Raw genomic sequence first — 20,740 nt, 5'->3', positions numbered from 1 at the left:
CTCTGTCCTGCTCTGTCGCTCTTCTGGTCTGGTTCTGTCTCGTCTGTCGTGTCTGTCTATTCTTCTGTTTCTGCTCTCTGTCTGTGCGTCTTGCTTCCTGTAAACCGAGATGCCGGCTTGTTTACAGTGGACATGTTCGGTTAAAATTGTTCTAGGGATATCTGCCTTTCCCATTTCCCCATCAAGCATAAGTTTGCTGATAGCACCCTGCGAGCGATATTGTTTAAAAGCTGTCTGACGCGCCTGACTGCTCATGTTTCTTGCCATGATCAAGATGTCTTCTTCTTTAGCAACTGTCACACTCTTCCCAGATCACAGCAATTAACTTACTGAGTGCCTGACAGCAAGGAATGATAGCCCAACCAGATAACGTAGTTGTAGTAAACCGGATTATCTTTTTAAGCGTGTTGTGTCATGGTACAGCATATCGGTAAAAAATCAGCAGCCTGTCGGTTGTGCTGTGTGTGTGTCGTGCTGTGTGTGGTGTGTGTGTGTGTCGTGTGTTGTGTGTGTGTGTGTGTGTGTGTGTGTGTGTGCTGTGTGTTTGTTACTGTATCTGTTTTTAGCACCATTAGAGTGAAGAGCCCCATGAACACCAGCAGGCGTCGCCCCGACACTAATCCCAACCAGATTGTGAACTCCACTGCTGTACCAAAACTCACACACACACTACCAGCACCCACGCATGCACACTCAACATACACACACACACACACACACACACACACACACACACACACACACACACACACACACACGACCTCACAAGAAACCTGCATTGTTTTGCTGGGCTTCCAAACACATTTGCGCACTCAAACGGTAGAGTTGTTACCTACTGTTTAGTTAGCCAACATGATTAGTGCTGTGTAACTTGCTATTTAATCGTCATAATCTGTCTCACATTGAGATCATAGTTCACCTTCAGCGGCACTGTTAATTGAAGGTTTTGCACAGTTATTAACCGTGTACGTCCAACCACTGCATCACCATTATAGGTTTAAACAACCAGCACCAGCAATTTTAGTTTGAAATTGAAAGTTCTGGTTTATTAAGGTTTGTCTTCTGTCTTTCTTCTGTCTGTCTGTCTGTCTGTCTGTCTGTCTGTCTGTCTGTCTGTCTGTCTGTCTATCTTCTGTCTGTCTGTCTGTCTGTCTGTCTGTAAACCGAGATGGGTGTTTACAGTGGACAGGTTGGTTAAAATGTTTAGGATTTGCCTTCCCATTCCCATCAAGATAAGTTTGGCTGACCTGAGGATATGTTTAAAAGCTGTCTGAGCGCCTGACTGCTCATGTTTCTTGCCATGTCAGATGTCTTTTTAGCAATGTCACACTCTTCCCAGATCACAGCAATTAACTTACTGAGTGCCTGACAGCAAGGAATGATAGCCCAAAGTAACTAGTTGTAGTAAACCGGAATTATCTTTTAAGCGTGTGTGTCATGGTACAGCATATGGTAAAAATCAGCAGCCTGTGGTCTGTGTGTGTGTGTGTGTGCTGTGTCGTGCTGTTGCTGCTGCTGTGTGTGTGTGTGTGTGTGTGTGTACTGTATCTGTTTTTAGCACCATTAGAGTGAAGAGCCCCATGAACACCAGCAGGGCCCCGACACTAATCCCAACCAGATGTGAACTCCACTGCTGTACCAAAACTCACACACACACTCACACCCACGCATGCACACACATACACACACACACACACACACACACACACACACACACACACACACACACACACTCACAAGAAACTGCATGTTGCTGCTTCCAAACAATTGAGCTCAAACTAGATTTGTTACCTACTGTTTAGTTAGCCAACATGATTATGTGTAATGCTATTATCGTCATAATCTGTCTCAATGAGATCATAGTTCACCTTCAGCGGAGTTAATTGAAGGTTTGACAGGTTATTAAACCGTGTACGTCAACAGATAGAAAACTATGTCCCATGGGAGTATCCTGGATACATCCCCGAGGCATTAAGAAGGACATGTTGTGGAAACTCTGGATCAAAGAGGCAGCACACTTCAGTGTCACACACACACACACACACACACACACACACACACCTGAGCAAAAAGTAGATCAAGCAGACAAGAGTAATGATAAAAGACGTGGACATAACTGAAATGCACAGAGGGAAGGTCAGGCCCTGTTCACATGGACACATATTTTTGAAAACATAGCTTTTTCTATGCGCAGGTCACTGAAAACAGACACCAGACAGGCTGAAGACTGTTTGGAACTTGTAACCTTGCGTCTGACGTCATTGATGTTTGCTTACTGGAACCGGTGATACCCTTTTATTCATGTCTCTGATTGGCCAACAATGGCATTACAGTTAGGGTTATATCGCCGTCTGTTGATGTGACACGCTCTCAACAGCGCTTGACAGCGTGTTTCGCATTTTTGTGTGGACGGAGATTTTGGAGTTCCAGTGCATGTCTGACTTTGTAGTGAGCGTATGCATACGGTTTTACACCAGTGCAAAGTGTTTTTGAATACGGCAAACACATGAGAGAAAAAAGACTCTGAAAAGGCAATGAACACAATACTGTATGGTGGCCCATGTCAAAGTTGTTGTGTGAGTAGTTTTTGTGCAGTAAGGCACTTTGGGAGAAAGGCACTGTATTCTGCAGGACAGCCGCACATGTTTGTGTTATATAACTCGAAGGACGTTTTATTGGCTTTAATTCACTTACGACCGTCATTAACCTTGACATCATGCCTAATATTAACAACTCCACTGCAGCAGGCAGTTTGGTGGCCCCACATGTCAGCACAAAGTAATCTTATACATTTGACTCCCTCAAGATTATGTAAGGCAGTGATTCTCAAGCTTTTTGGTTCATGACCGCTTAAAATGAAGCAAAATCTTCTTTGTGATTGTTTATCACAGGTTATGGCTTCAGTTTGGACATGAGTTGTGAGAATCTTCATTTTTTATATATTTTTAGTAGTTTTATAATGATAACATACAGATTAGAATAATTGTTTTTACAATATAGTGTATTTCAAAACAAAGTTACAGAGTGCTTAAGTATTAATAGAAACAAAATCACAAAAAATCAGTAAAGAGAAAAGATCTGATCTAAAAGGGGAGATAACAGTCAGGAAGAAATTTGTCATTTTCTGTGTGTGCAGATTTATAGCCAGTGACCACATACCAGAAATGAATTTGGGTTGCTAAGAAAAATCCACATTCTCTGTCACAGAGAGTTGGGATACATCTCTCTGCTGCAGGTGCTGCAGCTCTATAATTTGTAATTTAGTCTGTATTTGCACAGAAACATCTGAGGTAGCACAGATCTTCCATAAATTTATTACAGATTTCCAGTGTAATTCAAAACGTAATCAGTGTCCTCAGTTCACCTAGAACCATTTTGTTCTGTGCTGAACAAAAGCTGGTCCTCGGTGGAAATACAAGTATGCGCACAGGGCAGAGTGGTGTTTAAGGGAGGCGATAGACCTCAGTCAACCCCTCACCCAAGCTATGCACATAAAAACAGCATGTCCTCCTCCCCACCTCACTTCCCTCAGTCCCTCCGCTTCTCTCTCCCTTGACCTGGCTCTCTCCTCTTCTCTCGCTTTTCCTTCCACTGGTGGAATAAATTGTCTTACTCCACGCGTTTTTGGTTTTTTTTTTTGCTCTTCTTTCAAACACATACAGTAGCGAATCAAAAAATTTGCCTTTGAAGGTTTTCCTTTTAATAATATCCTCAATGTTCCCCCACAAAGAAATGCAAGACTGCCCCATATATAAATTATTTATTTACCATTAATAAAGCCATTAGTTATTCCTCCTAAACCTTTTAGAAATGGCGCTTTATTAGAGTGCTAATAGCAAGTCAAGAATAAAATACCACATAATAGTAACACAGTCGATCCAATATTGAGCCAGAATCCAAGAGTAAACAAGTCAAAAAATACTAGTCAACTAGACAGAAAAAGGGCGACAGACATGGGTGAGATCAACACTCATGTTTCTTTGATCAATGTGGAAAAACTTGTGGAGGTAATATGCTCCTGAAAATGATGTCAGCGGGACGGATACAGTAATGGGTTACAGCAAAACAAAAACAACCCGTCCGCAAGCAAGAAAATTGGTTAACATAAATATAACACCAGGCCGAATGAATGTAGTTGAATGAAATGTAAATTCGGTCTGATTATCAGGCCAGAATCAATGGTTTAAACAGGAGATTTTCATGCTGAATCAAGCCTTGGGAGTACGCCAGCAACCACCGCCAGTCACCCACCATTGTCTGTGCGGAAAATGAACGAAACTTTTACATTCAAATCCTGGATGCCAAAAATAAATCTTCCCATTTCGCCACTCCATTGCGCTTGATATAGGTGTGAGGGTTGAGGTGTAGATGGCAGGCTCATTTCCCAAATGTGTTCCTTGCCGCCCTCGCCATATCTTCCCACAGGAATAGCAACATTCCCCTTCCTGATAATTGAATGATTCTGCCCTTCCCCCTTCTTCTCCCTCTACCCCTCCGCTCCTCGGAGCTTCTCGTATCGCACCGAGATGTAATTAATCACATAGTCACCCTGTTAGTCTTAATACTAAGGGTGCCCTCTTTTCCACTATCTCTCCGTCTTCCCTCTATACTCTTTATCTTGCTCTGTCTCCCTAAATCTCTCTCAGTGTCTATCAATCTGTACCTCTCTCTCTATCACACACACATACTCGTGTAGTTTGAAGGTCTCATTAATCACCTGCTCACATTGAAAAGCTCTGTAATGCATACCAGTGGGATCATTTGATGTCTGGCCTGTCTTTTTTACCCTTGTCTCTGCATACTCACGTACTTTATGCACCACCACACCACTGGGCTTTCATTCTGAGTGTGTGTGTGTGTGTATGTGTGTGTGTGTGTGTGTTTTGTGTGTATTAAGAGTGTGTCTGTCATCAGCGGCGCTCATACACCAGGATGAATACGATAATCGTCGCTAGCAGACTTACCCTCTGTTCCCTCTCTATTTTTAGAAGTCAGATGTTGAAATAGTTCAAGTTCTTAAAAAGGGCAGGCTGCGAGTCACCACGCCATCGTCATCATGCCGGGGCAGAGGATCTGTCAACCCAACCCCGCAGACAAACCCAAACAACATTCATTTCACACAGCAAATGAATTATTTTAAATCCACCGGCAGTTCATCACCACACTGGCAGATGGTTCATGGTGTGCTTCAGAAATGCCCTGATGCTATTTTTTATTTTCTATTACAACCGATCAAAAGAGTTTGACAGATTAAAGTGGCATTTTAAAAGACGTTTGTGTTATGTGCAAGGTTGATTATTGGTCATTGTCGCCCCTTTTTTACTGTTATCACAATGTAGTAGGATTTTACAGGATCTATGTGACAAAATGCCTAAATTTGCCTGGTATTTTATCGGCTTGCTAGCTGAAAGACATCTGAATTTGGTTGTTGTGTCCTTGAAAAGTTTCTGAATTGAATTTCCAGATGATTGAAATGGTCCAAATGACTGCTCTTGTGATATTAAAGTATACATGGCAGAATATTTGACCCATGCTGTGTAAATTCAATCAGCATGTGTCGTCTTTGTCTTCACTCAGATGTTTCTGTTGTCAGTGTGCTCGTGTCTGTGTGTGTGTGTGTGTGTGTGTGTGTGTGTGTGTGTGTGTGTGTGTGTGTGTGTGTGTGCGTGTTTGTGCGTGTGCGTGTGCATGTGTACATTCTTGGCAGCCGCAGTTGCTCCGAAGCTTAAGGACACCGTGTCCTGGAACTCGGGTTGATAAAACCCAGCAGGGATGTCCTGTGTCATCCCAAAGCAAAGCGTAGACGTCCCGTACAGAGCTGTAACAAACAGTGTGTTCTTGAACGTACACTGACGGTGTTTTCCTCATAAGTTTGTTTGCATGGGAGACAGAAATTAGATTTTTTTTTATGTTGTTGTAGTTTTTATTTTTCTAGATCCAAATCATGAGAATATCTAGTGACGTAATTCCCTATCCCTAACTGCTTCTCATATTCCTTCTTCCAGTGTGTGTTGTGTGTGTGTATGTGTGTGTGTGTGTACTTCCCACCTTGACCATGAGCCACATGCTCCATAGGAGTTGAGGTGACAGTCCAGCACTGATCAAAACACACTGACCCAGTGAGGCCTTACAAGGATAACTACTAACCATGCCTTTCAACCGGCCCACACCGATTGGCTCTTTGAGGTGGGATGGGTCGGCCGACTCCCCCACCTCAGGCTAACTGATTGGAGGAAATGAAAGAGTAAACAAGGAGTTGTTTGAGCATGTGGTCTTACACAACAGGGAACACACTAGAGATCCAGACAAAGAAAGACAGAAGAGAGGGAGAGGAAGACAGAAGGGAAAGACAGAGAGAGAGAGAGAGAGACAGAGAGAGAGACAGAGAGAGAGAGGTCGACATTGCAGTAGTGAGGTCTCGGAGATGACAGGAGCAGCCCTTTTCATGATTTAACAAGGTCACGACTCTTGGAAAGAAGCGTGTGTGTGTGTGTGTGTGTGTGTGTGTGTGTGTTCACTTTAACAGCAATTTAATTCTAAGAGGAACTTGATATCACTGTTCACACCTTAATGATGGATTTGTCAGTGTCAATAAAGTATTATAGATTCAATATGAGAGACTTTTCGTGACAAAAAAATTAGAATCTGTTTCCTGAATTGTTTTAACGTTTAAGTGTGTGTGTATATTTGAGTGTAAGTGTGTGTGTATGTGTGTACCTATTCACAAAAAAGAGGAGCAAAGGGGGAGTAAGTGCAAAAATATAAGCAGAATGAGGTGTAACAAGATTCTTTTTGCCAGGCTCCAGATCCCTGTCCAGCGTAAACACACACACACGCACACACACATACACAAAAATACAACTTAAACACACACAAGCTGGGAGTGACACCCGGCCGCTGGCCGGGAAACGCACATATGATTGAAGAGAATGGAATGTTCTGTCTGCAGTCCAGAGCTCAGGGCTGCTGGAACCCAGACCAAATGTGTGTGTGTGTGTGTGTGTGTGTGTGTGTGTGTGTGTGTGTGCGTGTGTGCGTGTGTGTGTGTGTGTGTGTGTGTGTGTGTGTGTGTGTGTGTGTGTGTGTGTAGGGTCACAGTATAAATAACCATCCTCTTGCTCTGTTGTGTTAGCGTAGACCAGCCAGGCTGTTTATTTATAAATCGCCTTATACATGTCAAAGACCTGTGTGTCGTCTACGCCTCTACCACACACTACCTCCAACACTTTCATTTTCTCACCGCACCTCATCTCTGCATGGAGGTGTGCTTCATATATACACCTGTGGTCACAATTTTGGTCACAATCTTTGAGAACAACATTGATACAGTAGCTAAATATTGAATTTGCTCCGTGTAAATTCTCCTTAACCACAGTGTATCACAAAAAGTCCAGAAGTGTATTTTATTTTTTGTAACTTTATTAGCTGATTTTTCCAAATACAGAATGGTTAAATATCTTTATATACACTGTATATCATGTACTATCACATATCAACAGCAAAGTATTTAAAAGGCAACATAAATTAAAGCTCCGTAAAATGTGTAAATCAACAGTAAATAAATACCCTAAATATCTAAAAGAAATCTATAATAAATAAATAAAATAATGCATTTGCAGCCTAAAATACAATAAACTCTTTTGTGTCTGTCTTTGTTTATTTATTCATTCTTTTTTGACTCTGATATGAGTTGATAAGGCATCAAAATACATGTTTTGCATACTTAATATTAATTAATTATTAGTATTTTCTCTTTTTAACTACATGAGTCCAAGCTCACTGAACTAATTTTTCCAAATTAGTGTAAAATATTATTACATGTATTTGTGGCTTAATTGTGGGCTTATGCCCTCATTTGTTTCTTTGTTTATTTATTAATATATCGGTTTATTTAAGAGGGATGGTGCAATTCAATAAACATAACTGTAAATGTGCCAGAGTTCCTTTTTTCCCTTATATAAAAGAACAGAAAACCAAACAATGAGCTCCTTTGTCTTTATCTGGCTATTGTTTGCTCTTAGAACATTTTATACCTGTGACTTATATGTCATTCATTTGCTAGGACGCTACCTGTCACCTGTTTGCACAAAGGTAATCTTGTTTGCGTTCTCTAAGGAAAGAACACTTCATTGAAAGACAAGCATTATTTTAACCACAGCCCATTGTCAGTCCCTCGTCTTAAATAGCAACTAATGGTGCGCAAGTTGTTCGCTTGACCCAGCAGTGGTCACTGTTGACATTAGACTCAGATTAGTGCTGGTTTACATAATGGCTGATAAAGTGTGGTTATGTTTGGCCAGGACTCACACACACATACACACAGTGTCGGTGGGTGGTTAAGTACACCAGAGGTGTGAGGCTCAGGTCACAGGGTTTGTCCAATCACAGCAGTGGACGCAGGGTTAAAGGGGAGGGGTGTATGAGGTGAGAGCTGCAACCTCAAAGCACTTTGACCTTTGACTCGTTGCTGTCTCCTGGCTCCATGACACTGTAACTCTCTGACCTAATGCTTCCCTGCAGCACAACACATGAAGAGCTGTGTGTGTGTGTGTGTGTGTGTGTGTGTGTGTGTGTGTGTGTGTGTGTGTGTGTGTGTGTGCTGAGTTTTGTGTTCCAAGTGTGTGTGTGTTTTTGCAGTGTATTTCCTCACTCCAAAGGCAGAGAAGGTTGTGTCAGGGTTGGGCTGACCATGAAAATGTTTCTTTTACTTTCAGAGTAAAGGTACCTGACAAAGTGAAACCGAGCCATTTCATACATTCGAGTTCAGATATGTGCTGTAGCTGGGTGATGAAATACACTTGCAACACAGTGTAGACCCTCCCTTCTCTGCACTGCCTGGCTACGCAAGCCAATTTCCATCCACCAATCACCACTGCTGGAACTAGCACAGCTACAACCAATTAGAAAGCATTCTTAGAATCCTCTGGACCAATCAGAGGCATTTGCTTCTGAATGACCTCGTGGGTGTTAATTTCTACACATTTTCAACACGCATCAGTGGTAGTAAATTGATCTAATTCCCTCAGAGCAGACTTAAAATCTCCTTAAAACACCTCCTTATTTTTTTTGTACACACACCCACTACATTCAGATTTACATAAATGCAAACATATGAGTTCCCACCTACGCACCTTCAAACATCAGAATAATGAGAGAAAGGAGAGCGAGAGAGATTCCTAGCGTGGTTGCTGACAGTGATTAATTGTTCCCACATGTTGCTGACGGACAAAAAGGCCTCTGTGTTCCTGAGCTCTGGCTGCAGCTGGTGCGCACACAAACACACACACACACACACACACACACTCACACACATACACACACAGCTGGGGCCTGTCTCACAAAGCAAGCTTAGCTCTGTCAGGCTACTTTGAGTTAGTTGGCTTCAAAAATGTAACACCAGCGAACCTGGATAACCGGCCTCATGAACAGTTGACTCTCTTACCCAGCATTTTCTTGTTTTCTAGACCAGAGGACGTTATGATATCAAACCATTCATAGAGGGTGTCAACAGATAGGCCTCTTCATTTAATATCAGATAAGATAGTTCAGTTCAGCTCAGTGGTCAGCAAATTTTATAAAACAGTTGACATGCCTACTAGTAGCCTAGTAGTCTGCTCTAAAAGTGGGTATAGGAGGAAATGGATGATTAACTTTGTATTCTTCCATCAAGATGAACAAACCATTATGATGAAGAATTACACGCTCCAGATACACACACACCAATCAGCCATAACAATAAAACAGGTGACTGCTTTTAATGTTTTTGACTGAGTCAAGCCATGAAGCCGTGGAAAATAATTCAAACCACATATTAAGTTTTAAATCAAATTAGTAATGGTTCAGAACAAACTCTTAAAACAGGCCATGGATATACACCAATCAGCCACAACAATTACAACAGTTAACTGTTTTATTGTTGTGGCTGATTGGTGTATGTGTCACCTGAATGTGTGAAGATTTTACATTCGAGTAACTGATATTAGTTAGAAATCATTTAATTGGGCTAACCTGCCCAATCCATATCTTAAAATAAGCTAATTTGCTAATTAGCTAATTGGTAAAGGTGGCACCAATCTTCACATTTAACTCTCTGTAAGAAAGCAAATAAGCCTTTTTTTCCCCCAAATTGTCACATGAGAGAAAAAGAGGTGCTGGGTGCAAAACAGTAAAACAGAGGGAAATATAAGGTCAAGAGAGACAGAGAACTTAAAAAAAAAAAAAATCCCTAAAATTAGCCGGGCAGAGTCAACAGCGTCATTACTCCTTGGAAGGCTTTTGCTGCAAGCTGTAGTGGTGTATGTTATTTAGCTCTCATGGCTGCATAGTAGGAGTTATGAATCAGAGCCGCTGTCTCAGTGAGCTGTTTTTATTAATGGGCTTTGGGAATACCCCAGAGGAGCTACAGCAGTAAGCATACAGTATCCCACACATACAGAGATGTGCCATGTACACACACAAAGCCATACAGGGCATACAGTATATCCCTTCTGCTCCATCTCTATACGGTGGCGGTGAATGAAAGATTGTTTGTGGTGCTCAAAGTTTAAAAAAGATTATAGTTGAATAATTTGTTTATACAGAAAATATATCTCTGAATTATCCAGAATAACTGGGATAAGCAGTACAGTACTGGGTTTGTGAGCAAGCAAGATGGAGGATCGGCCTCGACGTAATATATATATATATAGCACACACATTTTTCTTTCTGTCCTCTTGCAGCTATCCTCTTCTCACCATCTTTCTCATCATCACTCACTCACACTTCCACTTCCCACCCAATTTTTCTTTTTTCTTTCTTTCTTTTTTTTTTCTTTTTTTTTTTATCACTGTCCATGCTTCGGTTGCAGATGTCCCGTTTCCTTTTATTGCTGCTCCATCACATCAAGTTAGAATTACCTCACCTGACATTTGAAGGATACGAGCAGTGGCACGGAAAAGAGAAAGATTAAACAAGTGGCTTTGTCGGCGGGGGGAGGAGGGAGTGGGAGGATGCTGGGATAAAGAGAGTGTAGGAAGAAGCGAAGGAGAAGGATTGATGAAGTGTCAGGTGCTGGCAGGTAAATGTTTACAGCAGCAGGAGAAGGAGACTCAGATTCCATTCATTCTGCTCTTCATTCATCCAACCAGAAGTTCTCTTTTTTCCTTTACAAAGTCGATCTTCTGTCATTATTTGCATCTTCCTGGCAGCTGGAAACATTTAACTAGTGTGTGTGTGTGTGTGTCTATGCATGTGTGTGTGTGTCTGTGTTTGTAAAATGTTCTGTAATAAAGCAGCATTACGTCATGCCTCAAGAGATGCTGGCAGAGGATAAACACTGGTCTCCCTGGTATCTCTTCTCATCTTACTCTCTCTCATTTCTCATTTCACAGAATACACACACACACACACACACACACACACACATACATACATTCATTCACTTGGGAAACATACATTCACATACACACACCATTAATGATTACATGCAGTTTTTTATCGATTTGCTAATACACAGCAGTTCCTGCACAAAGCACACAGTCCTGCAGAAAACAACTTATGCATTTGAATGTGCAAAAGACTCAAGAGGCTAAAAATTCTAAACTGTATATTTCAACTACCAAAAAACACACACATACTTGTCAGATATACACACACACACACTCACATAGGGTCAGAGGTTCAGTTTTGCCCCAGAGATCAAACTTTTGTAGTCTGCCAACGTAGCCCTCAGTAACTTAAGCCCGCTCTTTTTCCTCTCTGATTGAACTGCTTTTGACCAGAATAACAATCCAGACCAAATTGTCTGTAAACTGTTGCCCAGGAAAGACGGGACTGCTTTATGGAAAACAATATTGTGATTCCCACAAAAACAAGAAAATTTTGGCCCTCGACAGTTTGAACCCAGAAATCTGTTCTGTTTTAGGGAGTAAAAATATACATAGCAGGAAAACGGAGAAGGAAATATGCGTGCATGTTGCGGATGGCGGTTGGGTTGTTTATATGGGAGGATATAGCATAGCCCCAGAGTCCCTCAGGGCCCATAAGAGCTATGTGTTTGTGAAACAACAGAAACTGGGAGGGAGGGGGTATGGAAAGAGAAGGAGGCTGATGCAAAATACCCCGTAATGAATTCGACAAGGTCTTCAGTGGGTTGTGGGGCACAACAAGAGGAAGCAAAAGAAGAAAGTGAAATAACAACAGTAAAGTTAAAAAGGTCATAATCATGTGTCCTAAATTTCCCAATGCTTTTCTCAAATTGCAGTTTTATAAACGTTTATAGTGAAGTCCCATTACTCTGAGTCCACATTTGAGAATGTAACTGAGCGTATGTGCATATTTATCTCAGCATTTGTGTGTCATCAGTATGCTGTCATATAAGAACCATGAAATTATGTCCTCTTAAGTGACCAGATGGCTGCAAGTGTGTGTTTGTGTGGGTGTCTGTGTGTGAAGGGGGGGGTGTCCAGATGGACATGTGCATGGGTGTGATTTACAGAACAAGTGAAGTTGCAATATCCAGTCTAAAATAACTGCAAAACCCGAGCTCACATCATGCTATCCTTCATTTAACCTGCACTAATTAACTACTGAAAATGAGTAGTGACTGAAATGAACTGACATCTCTACAGTGTAAACATGTTATGTCAGTCCTTTCTATTGTGTAAATGTAAACCCTTGATGACACGCAACTGATCTACTCTTGTTTAAATAGTTTAGTAGTAGTAGTTTCATGGTTTCTTAGCCTTTATGTCTTTTGTTGTGTTTTAAATATAACCCAGTTAAGTGACGTCAAACTGAAATCTCTGATGGTTCTGATTCCTTCCATCCTCAAAACTAGGCGAACTATTCAGTGCCTTCTACTTCTCCTACTGTAGCTGTTATGCTCAGAATTAGCACTTGAAATATGACGAGGTTGTAAGAGTTATGTGCCGATACCAGAGTACAAAGCAGCCCTCGCTTCTAGATATTTACATAGGTCATACTCAAAAGTTTGATTAGTGTATGGAAATGAGCCATACTTATAGCCATGCTATCAGCTCTGTGAGGCTGCACATACTGTAGCCAGAGTGGTGCTTTGAGCTGAATCCTAACATGAGCATGCTAACATGCTCACAGTACCACTGCTATAATGTTTCTGGCGTGTTAGCCATATACAGTCTATGGTGTTAGCTTGCTAACACTTGCTAATTAGCATTAAACACAATGTAGGGTACAGCTGAGGCTGATGGGAGTGTCATTAGTTTTGCCATTTGTCATTAGGTATGAGGTCATGAACCAAAGTATTGGACAACTTTTGACTTCATGATGGCTCCAGAGGAAAAGGCAGAGGATCATCAAAGTTCATCCCGGGGTGAACATGAATATGGGAATCAAATTTCACAACAGTCTGCACGACAGTTGTTGAGACATTTCACTCAAACCACAAATGTCAAGTTCATGGTTGTGCTGGAGGAAAAGTTGGATTCAATTGGAGTCAATAGCTTTCATTCTCTGGGAACCACAAATGTCTGTGCAAAATTTTATGCCAGTCCATCCAGTAGTTGTTAAATCGAGACCAAAGTCAAGATGTTGCCATCCCACGTTGCTAGAAGGCCTAAAAGGTGTGTAACACTGCTAAATATGCGTCTATATTTTACAAAAGATTGTCCATCTGTTAACTATGTATGTAGACAAAGCCAGCAGTGAGGCAACAAGTGACTCAACAGGGCTGTTATGTGGCAGTTCTGGCCGTTAATATGTACGTACATCTCTGCGTCGCGAGTAAAACCCTTGATCATTACCAGGGGCTGTCATGTGCACCAGTTCCCCTACAATGAGCCTCTTGGGCTCACACAAGGAGGGAGCTGAGAGTTGATCAATATACAACAGCCAAGCCTCACACACAGGCATGCACAGACACACATGATCTCACACAGAATGTGCTCCTTATGCAACATGGGCTCATTGTACGTGTTATTCATAATCGAGGAGACGCTTGATTATAGACCACTGTCGCTCTTTTCTCTTTTATACTCACAAGACAAAAGCTACAGTGGGAACAATGCAGACATCAGCACTAAGTGCTGTTGCACGTTAATGTGTTCCTGTCTATATTTAGTGGAAGAACAATTGAAACAATAGGCTTTTTGCTTTGTTTGTGTGTCTAATCACCAAGAGCAACTGTTTGCGTTGCTGCAGAATTTGTGGTAGTGGGTGGTTTATGGATCCGTGTTGTTGAACTTAATGAGATGTATTCATTGAATGTGTCATTGGCAACAGGAAAGAAAGAATACAACAGATCAATATTGATGACAGCCATTGTTTGAGTAATTGTTTCAAAAGGATTTTGCACACATTGCTCACCACAACCTCCTCTCTTTCTCTCTTGTGTTACAGAACTCCATCCGGCACAACCTCTCCCTCCACAGCCGTTTCATTCGCGTCCAGAACGAGGGAACAGGAAAGAGTTCCTGGTGGATGATCAACCCCGAGGGAGGAAAGGGTGGCAAGGCTCCTCGCCGCCGTGCAGTCTCCATGGACAACAGCAACAAGTACACTAAGTCCGCCCGTGGCCGTGCTGCCAAGAAGAAGGCAGCACTGCAGGCTGCAGCTGCTGCAGCAGGTGAAGGAGGCGGGGACAGTCCTTCAGGTCTCTCTAAGTGGCCTGGAAGCCCGACGTCACGCAGCAGTGAGGAGCTGGATGCCTGGACAGACTTCCGCTCCCGCACTAACTCCAACGCCAGCACTGTGAGTGGTCGGCTCTCACCCATTCTGGCCAACCCTGAGCTAGATGAGGTGCCCGATGATGAGCCCCCTCCCTCGCCTATGTTCTACTCCAGTCCTGGCAGAGCACTGTCTCCCGGCAATGCCACGACCAACGGGAAAGCTGTGCCGACCGAGCTGCCTCGCCTGGCAGACCTGGCAGGTACAATGAACCTGAATGATGGACTCACAGATGACCTGATGGATGAGTTGCTGGATAACATCAACCTGGTGCCAACCACTTCCAGCCAGAACGCTCCAAATGGTTCCTCAGGGTTCAACTTTGGGTCCAAACCCAATGGGCTAGGCTCACCTTCCTCCACCTCCTCTCCATCCTCCAACTCTTCGTCTAATGGTGGAGGAAATGGCTACAGTAACTCCATCTTTGGCCCCCACACGACGGGTTCCTCTCTGCGTCCATCCCCCATGCAGACCATCCAGGAGAACAAGCAGACCTCCTTCTCCAGCATCAGCATGTCTCGCTTTGGCAGTCAGACACTACAAGACCTGCTCAGCTCTGACAGTCACAGCCACAGCGATGTCATGATGACCCAATCTGACCCGCTGATGTCACAGGCCAGCGCTGCCGCTGTCATTTCCCAGAACTCCCGCCGTGGCCTCATGCTCCGCAATGATCCCGTAATGACCTTTGGGACCACCGGAGGACTTCAGGGCAGCCAAGGGGAGATGCTGCAAAGTAACAACCACAACCAAAGCTCCCTGAGGTCTTTAAACGGAGGCCTGAACCTAGCCAATGAGGCTAACGTTCTGGCTAATGCCAAGCAGCAGCTCCTGCTCTCACCCTTGGGAGGAAATGGGTCCTCCTCCATGCAGATCGACACATCGATCTTCCTGAATGGAACAGTTAGCAACAGTGGAGGGATCTGTCAGGACCGTTTTCCAACAGATCTGGACTTGGACATGTTCAATGGCAGCCTGGAGTGTGACATGGACTCCATCATCAGGAACGAGCTGATGGATGCAGACGGCCTGGACTTTAACTTTGACTCTCTGGCCAACATGAACGGAGTCGGCAACTTCACTAGCACCAAGCAGACCTCTCAGAGCTGGGTACCTGGCTGAGAGGGTCAGGCCGGGAAGGAGCAGAGCAGGTATGTATGTGTCAGTGTGTGTAAATGATGTGGCATTTGAGAAAAGGTGAGCGTATTTTGATGAAGGAAATGGGGAATGCGCCAATCCAAGTTTTTCTCCCCCGATACCAGTTAGACACTCATACTAGTGGTTATTCAATTTTTTATGTAAAATCTGTAATGATTTGATGTGTACAATGTGTACGCTAACATGCGAGTATAACTATAAGGGCAATCATCGACCATGTTGTTAAGGTTATGAAATTGTATAACACGGTGCATAAACCTTATAACTACAGTCACACCATCACATTTTTGTCTAATACACAAACAGATCCTTCTCTCACTGTCCTGTGTACGTTTACAAAGAAAAGACTACCCTGAACCAAATTACATGCTTCTTCTTCTGTTCACCTAACCACTTCAGCTATGTTGCTTTGTCTTTTTAACCAGACCAAAACTGACTTGCTAAAGAACTTTGCCAGTAGTTTTTCCGCCATTTGCTAAAGGTTTATTTCTCAGCAAGCTTAGTTCAATATGTAATAAAATGTATATTGAGTCCATGCAAAGTTTCAAAACAATATCTCCTATGCCAATAAAAAGTGTTAAAAAAGTCTTTATCTACTGTTTATGGGGTAAATCTTTGGAAATGTTAACAAACTGCTAAGGCCATTGTCAACACTTTACTGTGATGTTTCCTGTTTCACATTAAAATGTATTTATTGTGAAGCACAAAGTACCTGTAGTAGCTTTAAGTACATTAGCTTATCACTGCAAATGAACAGCATGCAACTGTATTTACTGTGCTTTGGTGATGTTTGGCCAACACCTGATCCACTTAATAAGGTCAGTATTACATCAGAGCTGATCGATGCATCCTTAGAAATGTTTGAATTTAGATCAGAAAATATTTTTTTTTTTTAAGGCACAAATAGTCGTAATAATATGATTGTCTTATCTCTTTTTCACTTTAGGTCTGAACTGTGTGGTGCAAGAGAAGATCAGACACACAACACCCTTTTTGCCAAACCTGCCATCAGCACAACGTAAAATACAAACCCTGTGTTTACAGAAGAAGACTTCCTCTCGAGAGCTTTACCTTCGCTCCCACACTGGTGAACCATGAACGATCCGACAGACTCTAGAGATGCTGCACACAAGCCCTCAAAGCCTCCTGTGAAACAACAACAACAACAACAACAAGAAAGCTATGTCAAACAATCACAACAAACTCACAAATCTTAGAATTATGCAATTTTCCTTTCGACACCCAGTCTGTTGATATCAAAGAGACTGTGCTTATCAGAAGGGGTTTCAGGTGGAATACAAGGACTAAATATCAAGCAAAGATGGAAGGAGTGCACGGTGCAGTTGTTCCCATTGAAGACAAAAAAAAAAAAAAGAAAAAGACAAAAGTGTAAAGTGAAAAAATCAAGAAGTGATATGGTGTAAATCTGATCAAGTGGTTTCCTGGAATGTGTTATGTTGAAAAAAATCCCTCTGTTCTCATTTAGTGATTTTAAACGTTCAGTGTTTGTTTTGTTTTTTTTGGGTTTTCCTGTATCTTACTCACTGAGCAGCCGCGCATCCAAATACATGCAAACACACATAACAGACAAAACTACACTTTGCCCCAGTTTGCAAGATTTCAGAACCTTAGAAGTTCTCAGTATAATGCCATGCACTTCCTGTTTTGTTCTTACAAATTGCTTGAATTTAACGTAACCGCAGCATACTGAGGGTTATATTACAATTAGCTGAATACTACAAAATATGTTTTCTCTTTTGTGTATATCTAACTGTAAAAAAAAAAAAAAAAAGTGAAAAAAGACTATAGGAAGAAAATCTGTCATGGATGTTTGTACAGTGCAGGGCAGTGGAAAGTTCAAGAAGGAGGGAGGGGAAGATACCGACTGTCTTTTCTTAGGTTTCTTAGCTTCTGGTGAGGTCTGTCGAGGTCGTTTATCACAGCATATGATGTAGCCAAAATGAATACCTGTGTCCTAGGGTTGTGAACATTTCCACACCATAACAGGTGCTATGTAAACAGTGTTGAATCCTGTCCTGAGAGCAAGCCGTGCATTTACTTTCGTTTTTTTTGTTTGTTTGTTTGTTTGTTTGTTTTTGTTTTTACCCATGACCTGCAGAAGCCCAAAGCTGCAGCCACTTGTAGCACGGCAAGGTCGAACCTGTAGACGGCGGGTGGGTGGGGGGGCAGGGTTTTAGGCTCATTCCTCTAGAAGCCATTTGTTTCTTGAGTAAAACAATAAGCTATCTCTGTATATTGCCAAATTACTTGAAACAAACAGTAGGATATGCTGGCAGCCAAATCGCAGCACGCACACACACATGCACACACAGACACACACACACACACACACATATATACACACACACACACACAGACACGTACATATATTACACACACATAGAAAAAATAATACCAGGGATCTGTGTTAAGCTCTGCTGTTTTCTTGTCATGAGCTTGTGGGGCTTGTTATGCATATATAGAACCACTCAGGGGGGAAAAGGGAGGCTTCCCATTTAAGTAACATCAAGTCACATTCTAATGGTATTTTAACATTTCTTGATAAAAACAGTAATGCTTTGTGTTGGTGAACTTGTAACCTGTGAACTTTTGGCCGCCATGATGAAGAGGAGGAAGCAAGATCAACGTCAGGATTAAGACTTCACGCGGTCTGTTATTTTTGGTTTTGCTGTCATAGGTTTTTGTTTGTTTTTTTTTTCCCTCTTGTCGGACTTGTGACACACATACACACATCCCCTCATGGACACGCCTGGTGCTCCTGCAGGTGACTTCCTGTATCTCCTGAGTATGTGTCTGTGTGTGTATGTGTGTGTATGTGTTCATCTGTGGCGTGTATTTCTGTTGAACTAATCTCACGACGATGTGTAATCCCTCACTATCCCTCATGGTGCATACAGCACGGCCGACTGTATGCATGTATGTATTTATGCATTATGAATTGTGTGAAATGCATATATACTCGCTGTATGTCTTTATATACTCATGTAGTACTTGACCCTTGGATTTTGTAATACCTCTGAAGGTAAAGTTGAAGGAATAATGAACAACGTTACACGCCAGGTAGGAGGGAACACTGTTACCAGCGATTTAATTCTTGAACCAGATTTTGTAAATGGTGGAAGAAGCACCATTGTTGTAGCATGTTGAGACCCTGGTACCCCTTCTCTGTCTGGGGTAGTGACATGAAGTGTATGCCCCGCTGTGTATAATAGTGTACAGATGTGTGTATATCACTTTGAGGCCAAGGGAGAGGAGTGTGTGTGCATGGTTGGCTAGAATGATCTACTGTGCTATCTGAGGTTTAGTGCATGACATAGCTGTACCCCCTTTGACCCTGCCAATGGTGCCGTCCCTCGACAGAAATTGTAATACAGAGAGGAACCCTGTGTCTTCAGCACGCAAACGCACACTCTGTTTCAATTTTTCAAATCAGGGCTTACAGAGCAGCACTTGAACCATCCTCCTGCATTGATGGGTTTACTATTACGAGTGTGTGCACTTCGTCGCAGACGCAGAGGAAGCCTCCTTAACGGACGTCCCTCAGCTTCACGCTCCTTTTATTCCCCATGGAGTACAGCAGGCTCACGTCCCGGTGCTCTCATTTGAGCTGTTAGTTATGACCTTAACGTGGTTGAAGCATCATCTGACTATGAGCTGGAATTCCCTACATCTTGTCACATATAAAATTTCCAGAGCATTATCACCTTTACTTTTGGCAGGGAGAATCCTGAGCCATCACCTGAACTGCTAAGCATTTGAATTTATCTACACTGACTGTACTAAATATTACTTTAATCCTCCTGTGAAGGCGACGGACAAGGTGAATCCAGGGAACGCTGTAATCCTTTCTATTTAAAGAAGAGTTATTGATCCCTGATAAACTGCAAAGGGGATCTCAATCACAGGAAAGTGTTGCTAACATTTTGTACATTCAGTTTAAAATGTTTCGGCTCTTCGGGGAGATAGTTTACACTTAGTCATAGTGGAGCAGGCCCTCCACACAGTCACTCAGTGCTACTGCTTCATTCAGGCACAGATTATCTGTTCTTGTGCTGAACACACACACACACACACACACACACACACACACCTGCAGCACAACGTGCAAATTTAATGCTAAGAAAAGCAAAAAAAATTTTAGAAGAGACATACCACTAGATACCTTAATCACCTCTTGGACGTTTCCTTTTCATTATCTTCTCTTGAACCTTTTCCATCCTTGCTAAGGGCCAGCTCCCATCCATACGCCCTCTGAACTTTGCCCTTTGAACTTTGCCCTTTATTAATCTTGCTTCTTCTCGACTTGATGTTAGTGGGTATTTTTCCTGTGTATTCCATTTTGAATTGTAATCTAGTTTGTATAAGAAATGGTGCGCATGTAAATAAAGCTTGGTGAGGCTCCACACCCCTTCTGTGTCCTTGTCTTAACTTATTTTATTGCTGTAAAAATATGAACATATTAGAAGTACATAAATTTCACGAGTACTGTGGAAGCACAGGGCCGCTGTTAACAGCTCATATTGCCACGAGAGGAATTTTTCAGCCCAGCAAGGAAAATGTTACAACTCTTGTCTGCCTTACATGTGCTGTTAATTCACAAGTTAACTTGCCAACTGTTTTTCAAAACAGTGTGTGTGTGTGTGTGTGTGTGTGTGTGTGTGTGTGTGTGTGTGTATCAGAAAGCCTGTGCGTGAACAAATTTAACCTCACACCCCCTCCCGAACTCTTTCTTGTGTCAGAGTCTGGAGGGATCTAAACAGCAAAACAACTCCATGTTCTTCTCAAGTTCCTGGAAGTCCTCTTGCACAATGTTTGTTTTGTGGAAGGCAGCATTAAACGAGAGCAGACGTACTGCAACCCCCTGATACCTGACACTGG

General features: G+C 42.4%; 1 protein-coding gene across 1 annotated transcript in view; it reads left to right on the top strand.

Annotated features, from left to right (window-relative positions):
- foxo3 (forkhead box O3) overlaps window positions 1-16,875 on the top strand; it is a 46,735-nt gene extending 29,860 nt beyond the window's left edge. The window contains exons 3-4 of the mRNA XM_022765397.1: window positions 14,357-15,834; window positions 16,788-16,875. Coding sequence (XP_022621118.1) covers window positions 14,357-15,805 — 1,449 coding nt within the window. The 3' untranslated portion in view covers window positions 15,806-15,834; window positions 16,788-16,875. The remainder of the gene's footprint in view (window positions 1-14,356; window positions 15,835-16,787) is intronic.
- Window positions 16,876-20,740: the final 3,865 nt, after the last annotated feature.

This window comes from Seriola dumerili, unplaced genomic scaffold (assembly GCF_002260705.1).
Source record: "Seriola dumerili isolate Sdu_G_001 unplaced genomic scaffold, Sdu_1.0 BDQW01000025.1, whole genome shotgun sequence".
Classification (NCBI taxonomy): domain Eukaryota; kingdom Metazoa; phylum Chordata; class Actinopteri; order Carangiformes; family Carangidae; genus Seriola; species Seriola dumerili.
This window is presented reverse-complemented; position numbering and strand designations above follow the sequence as displayed.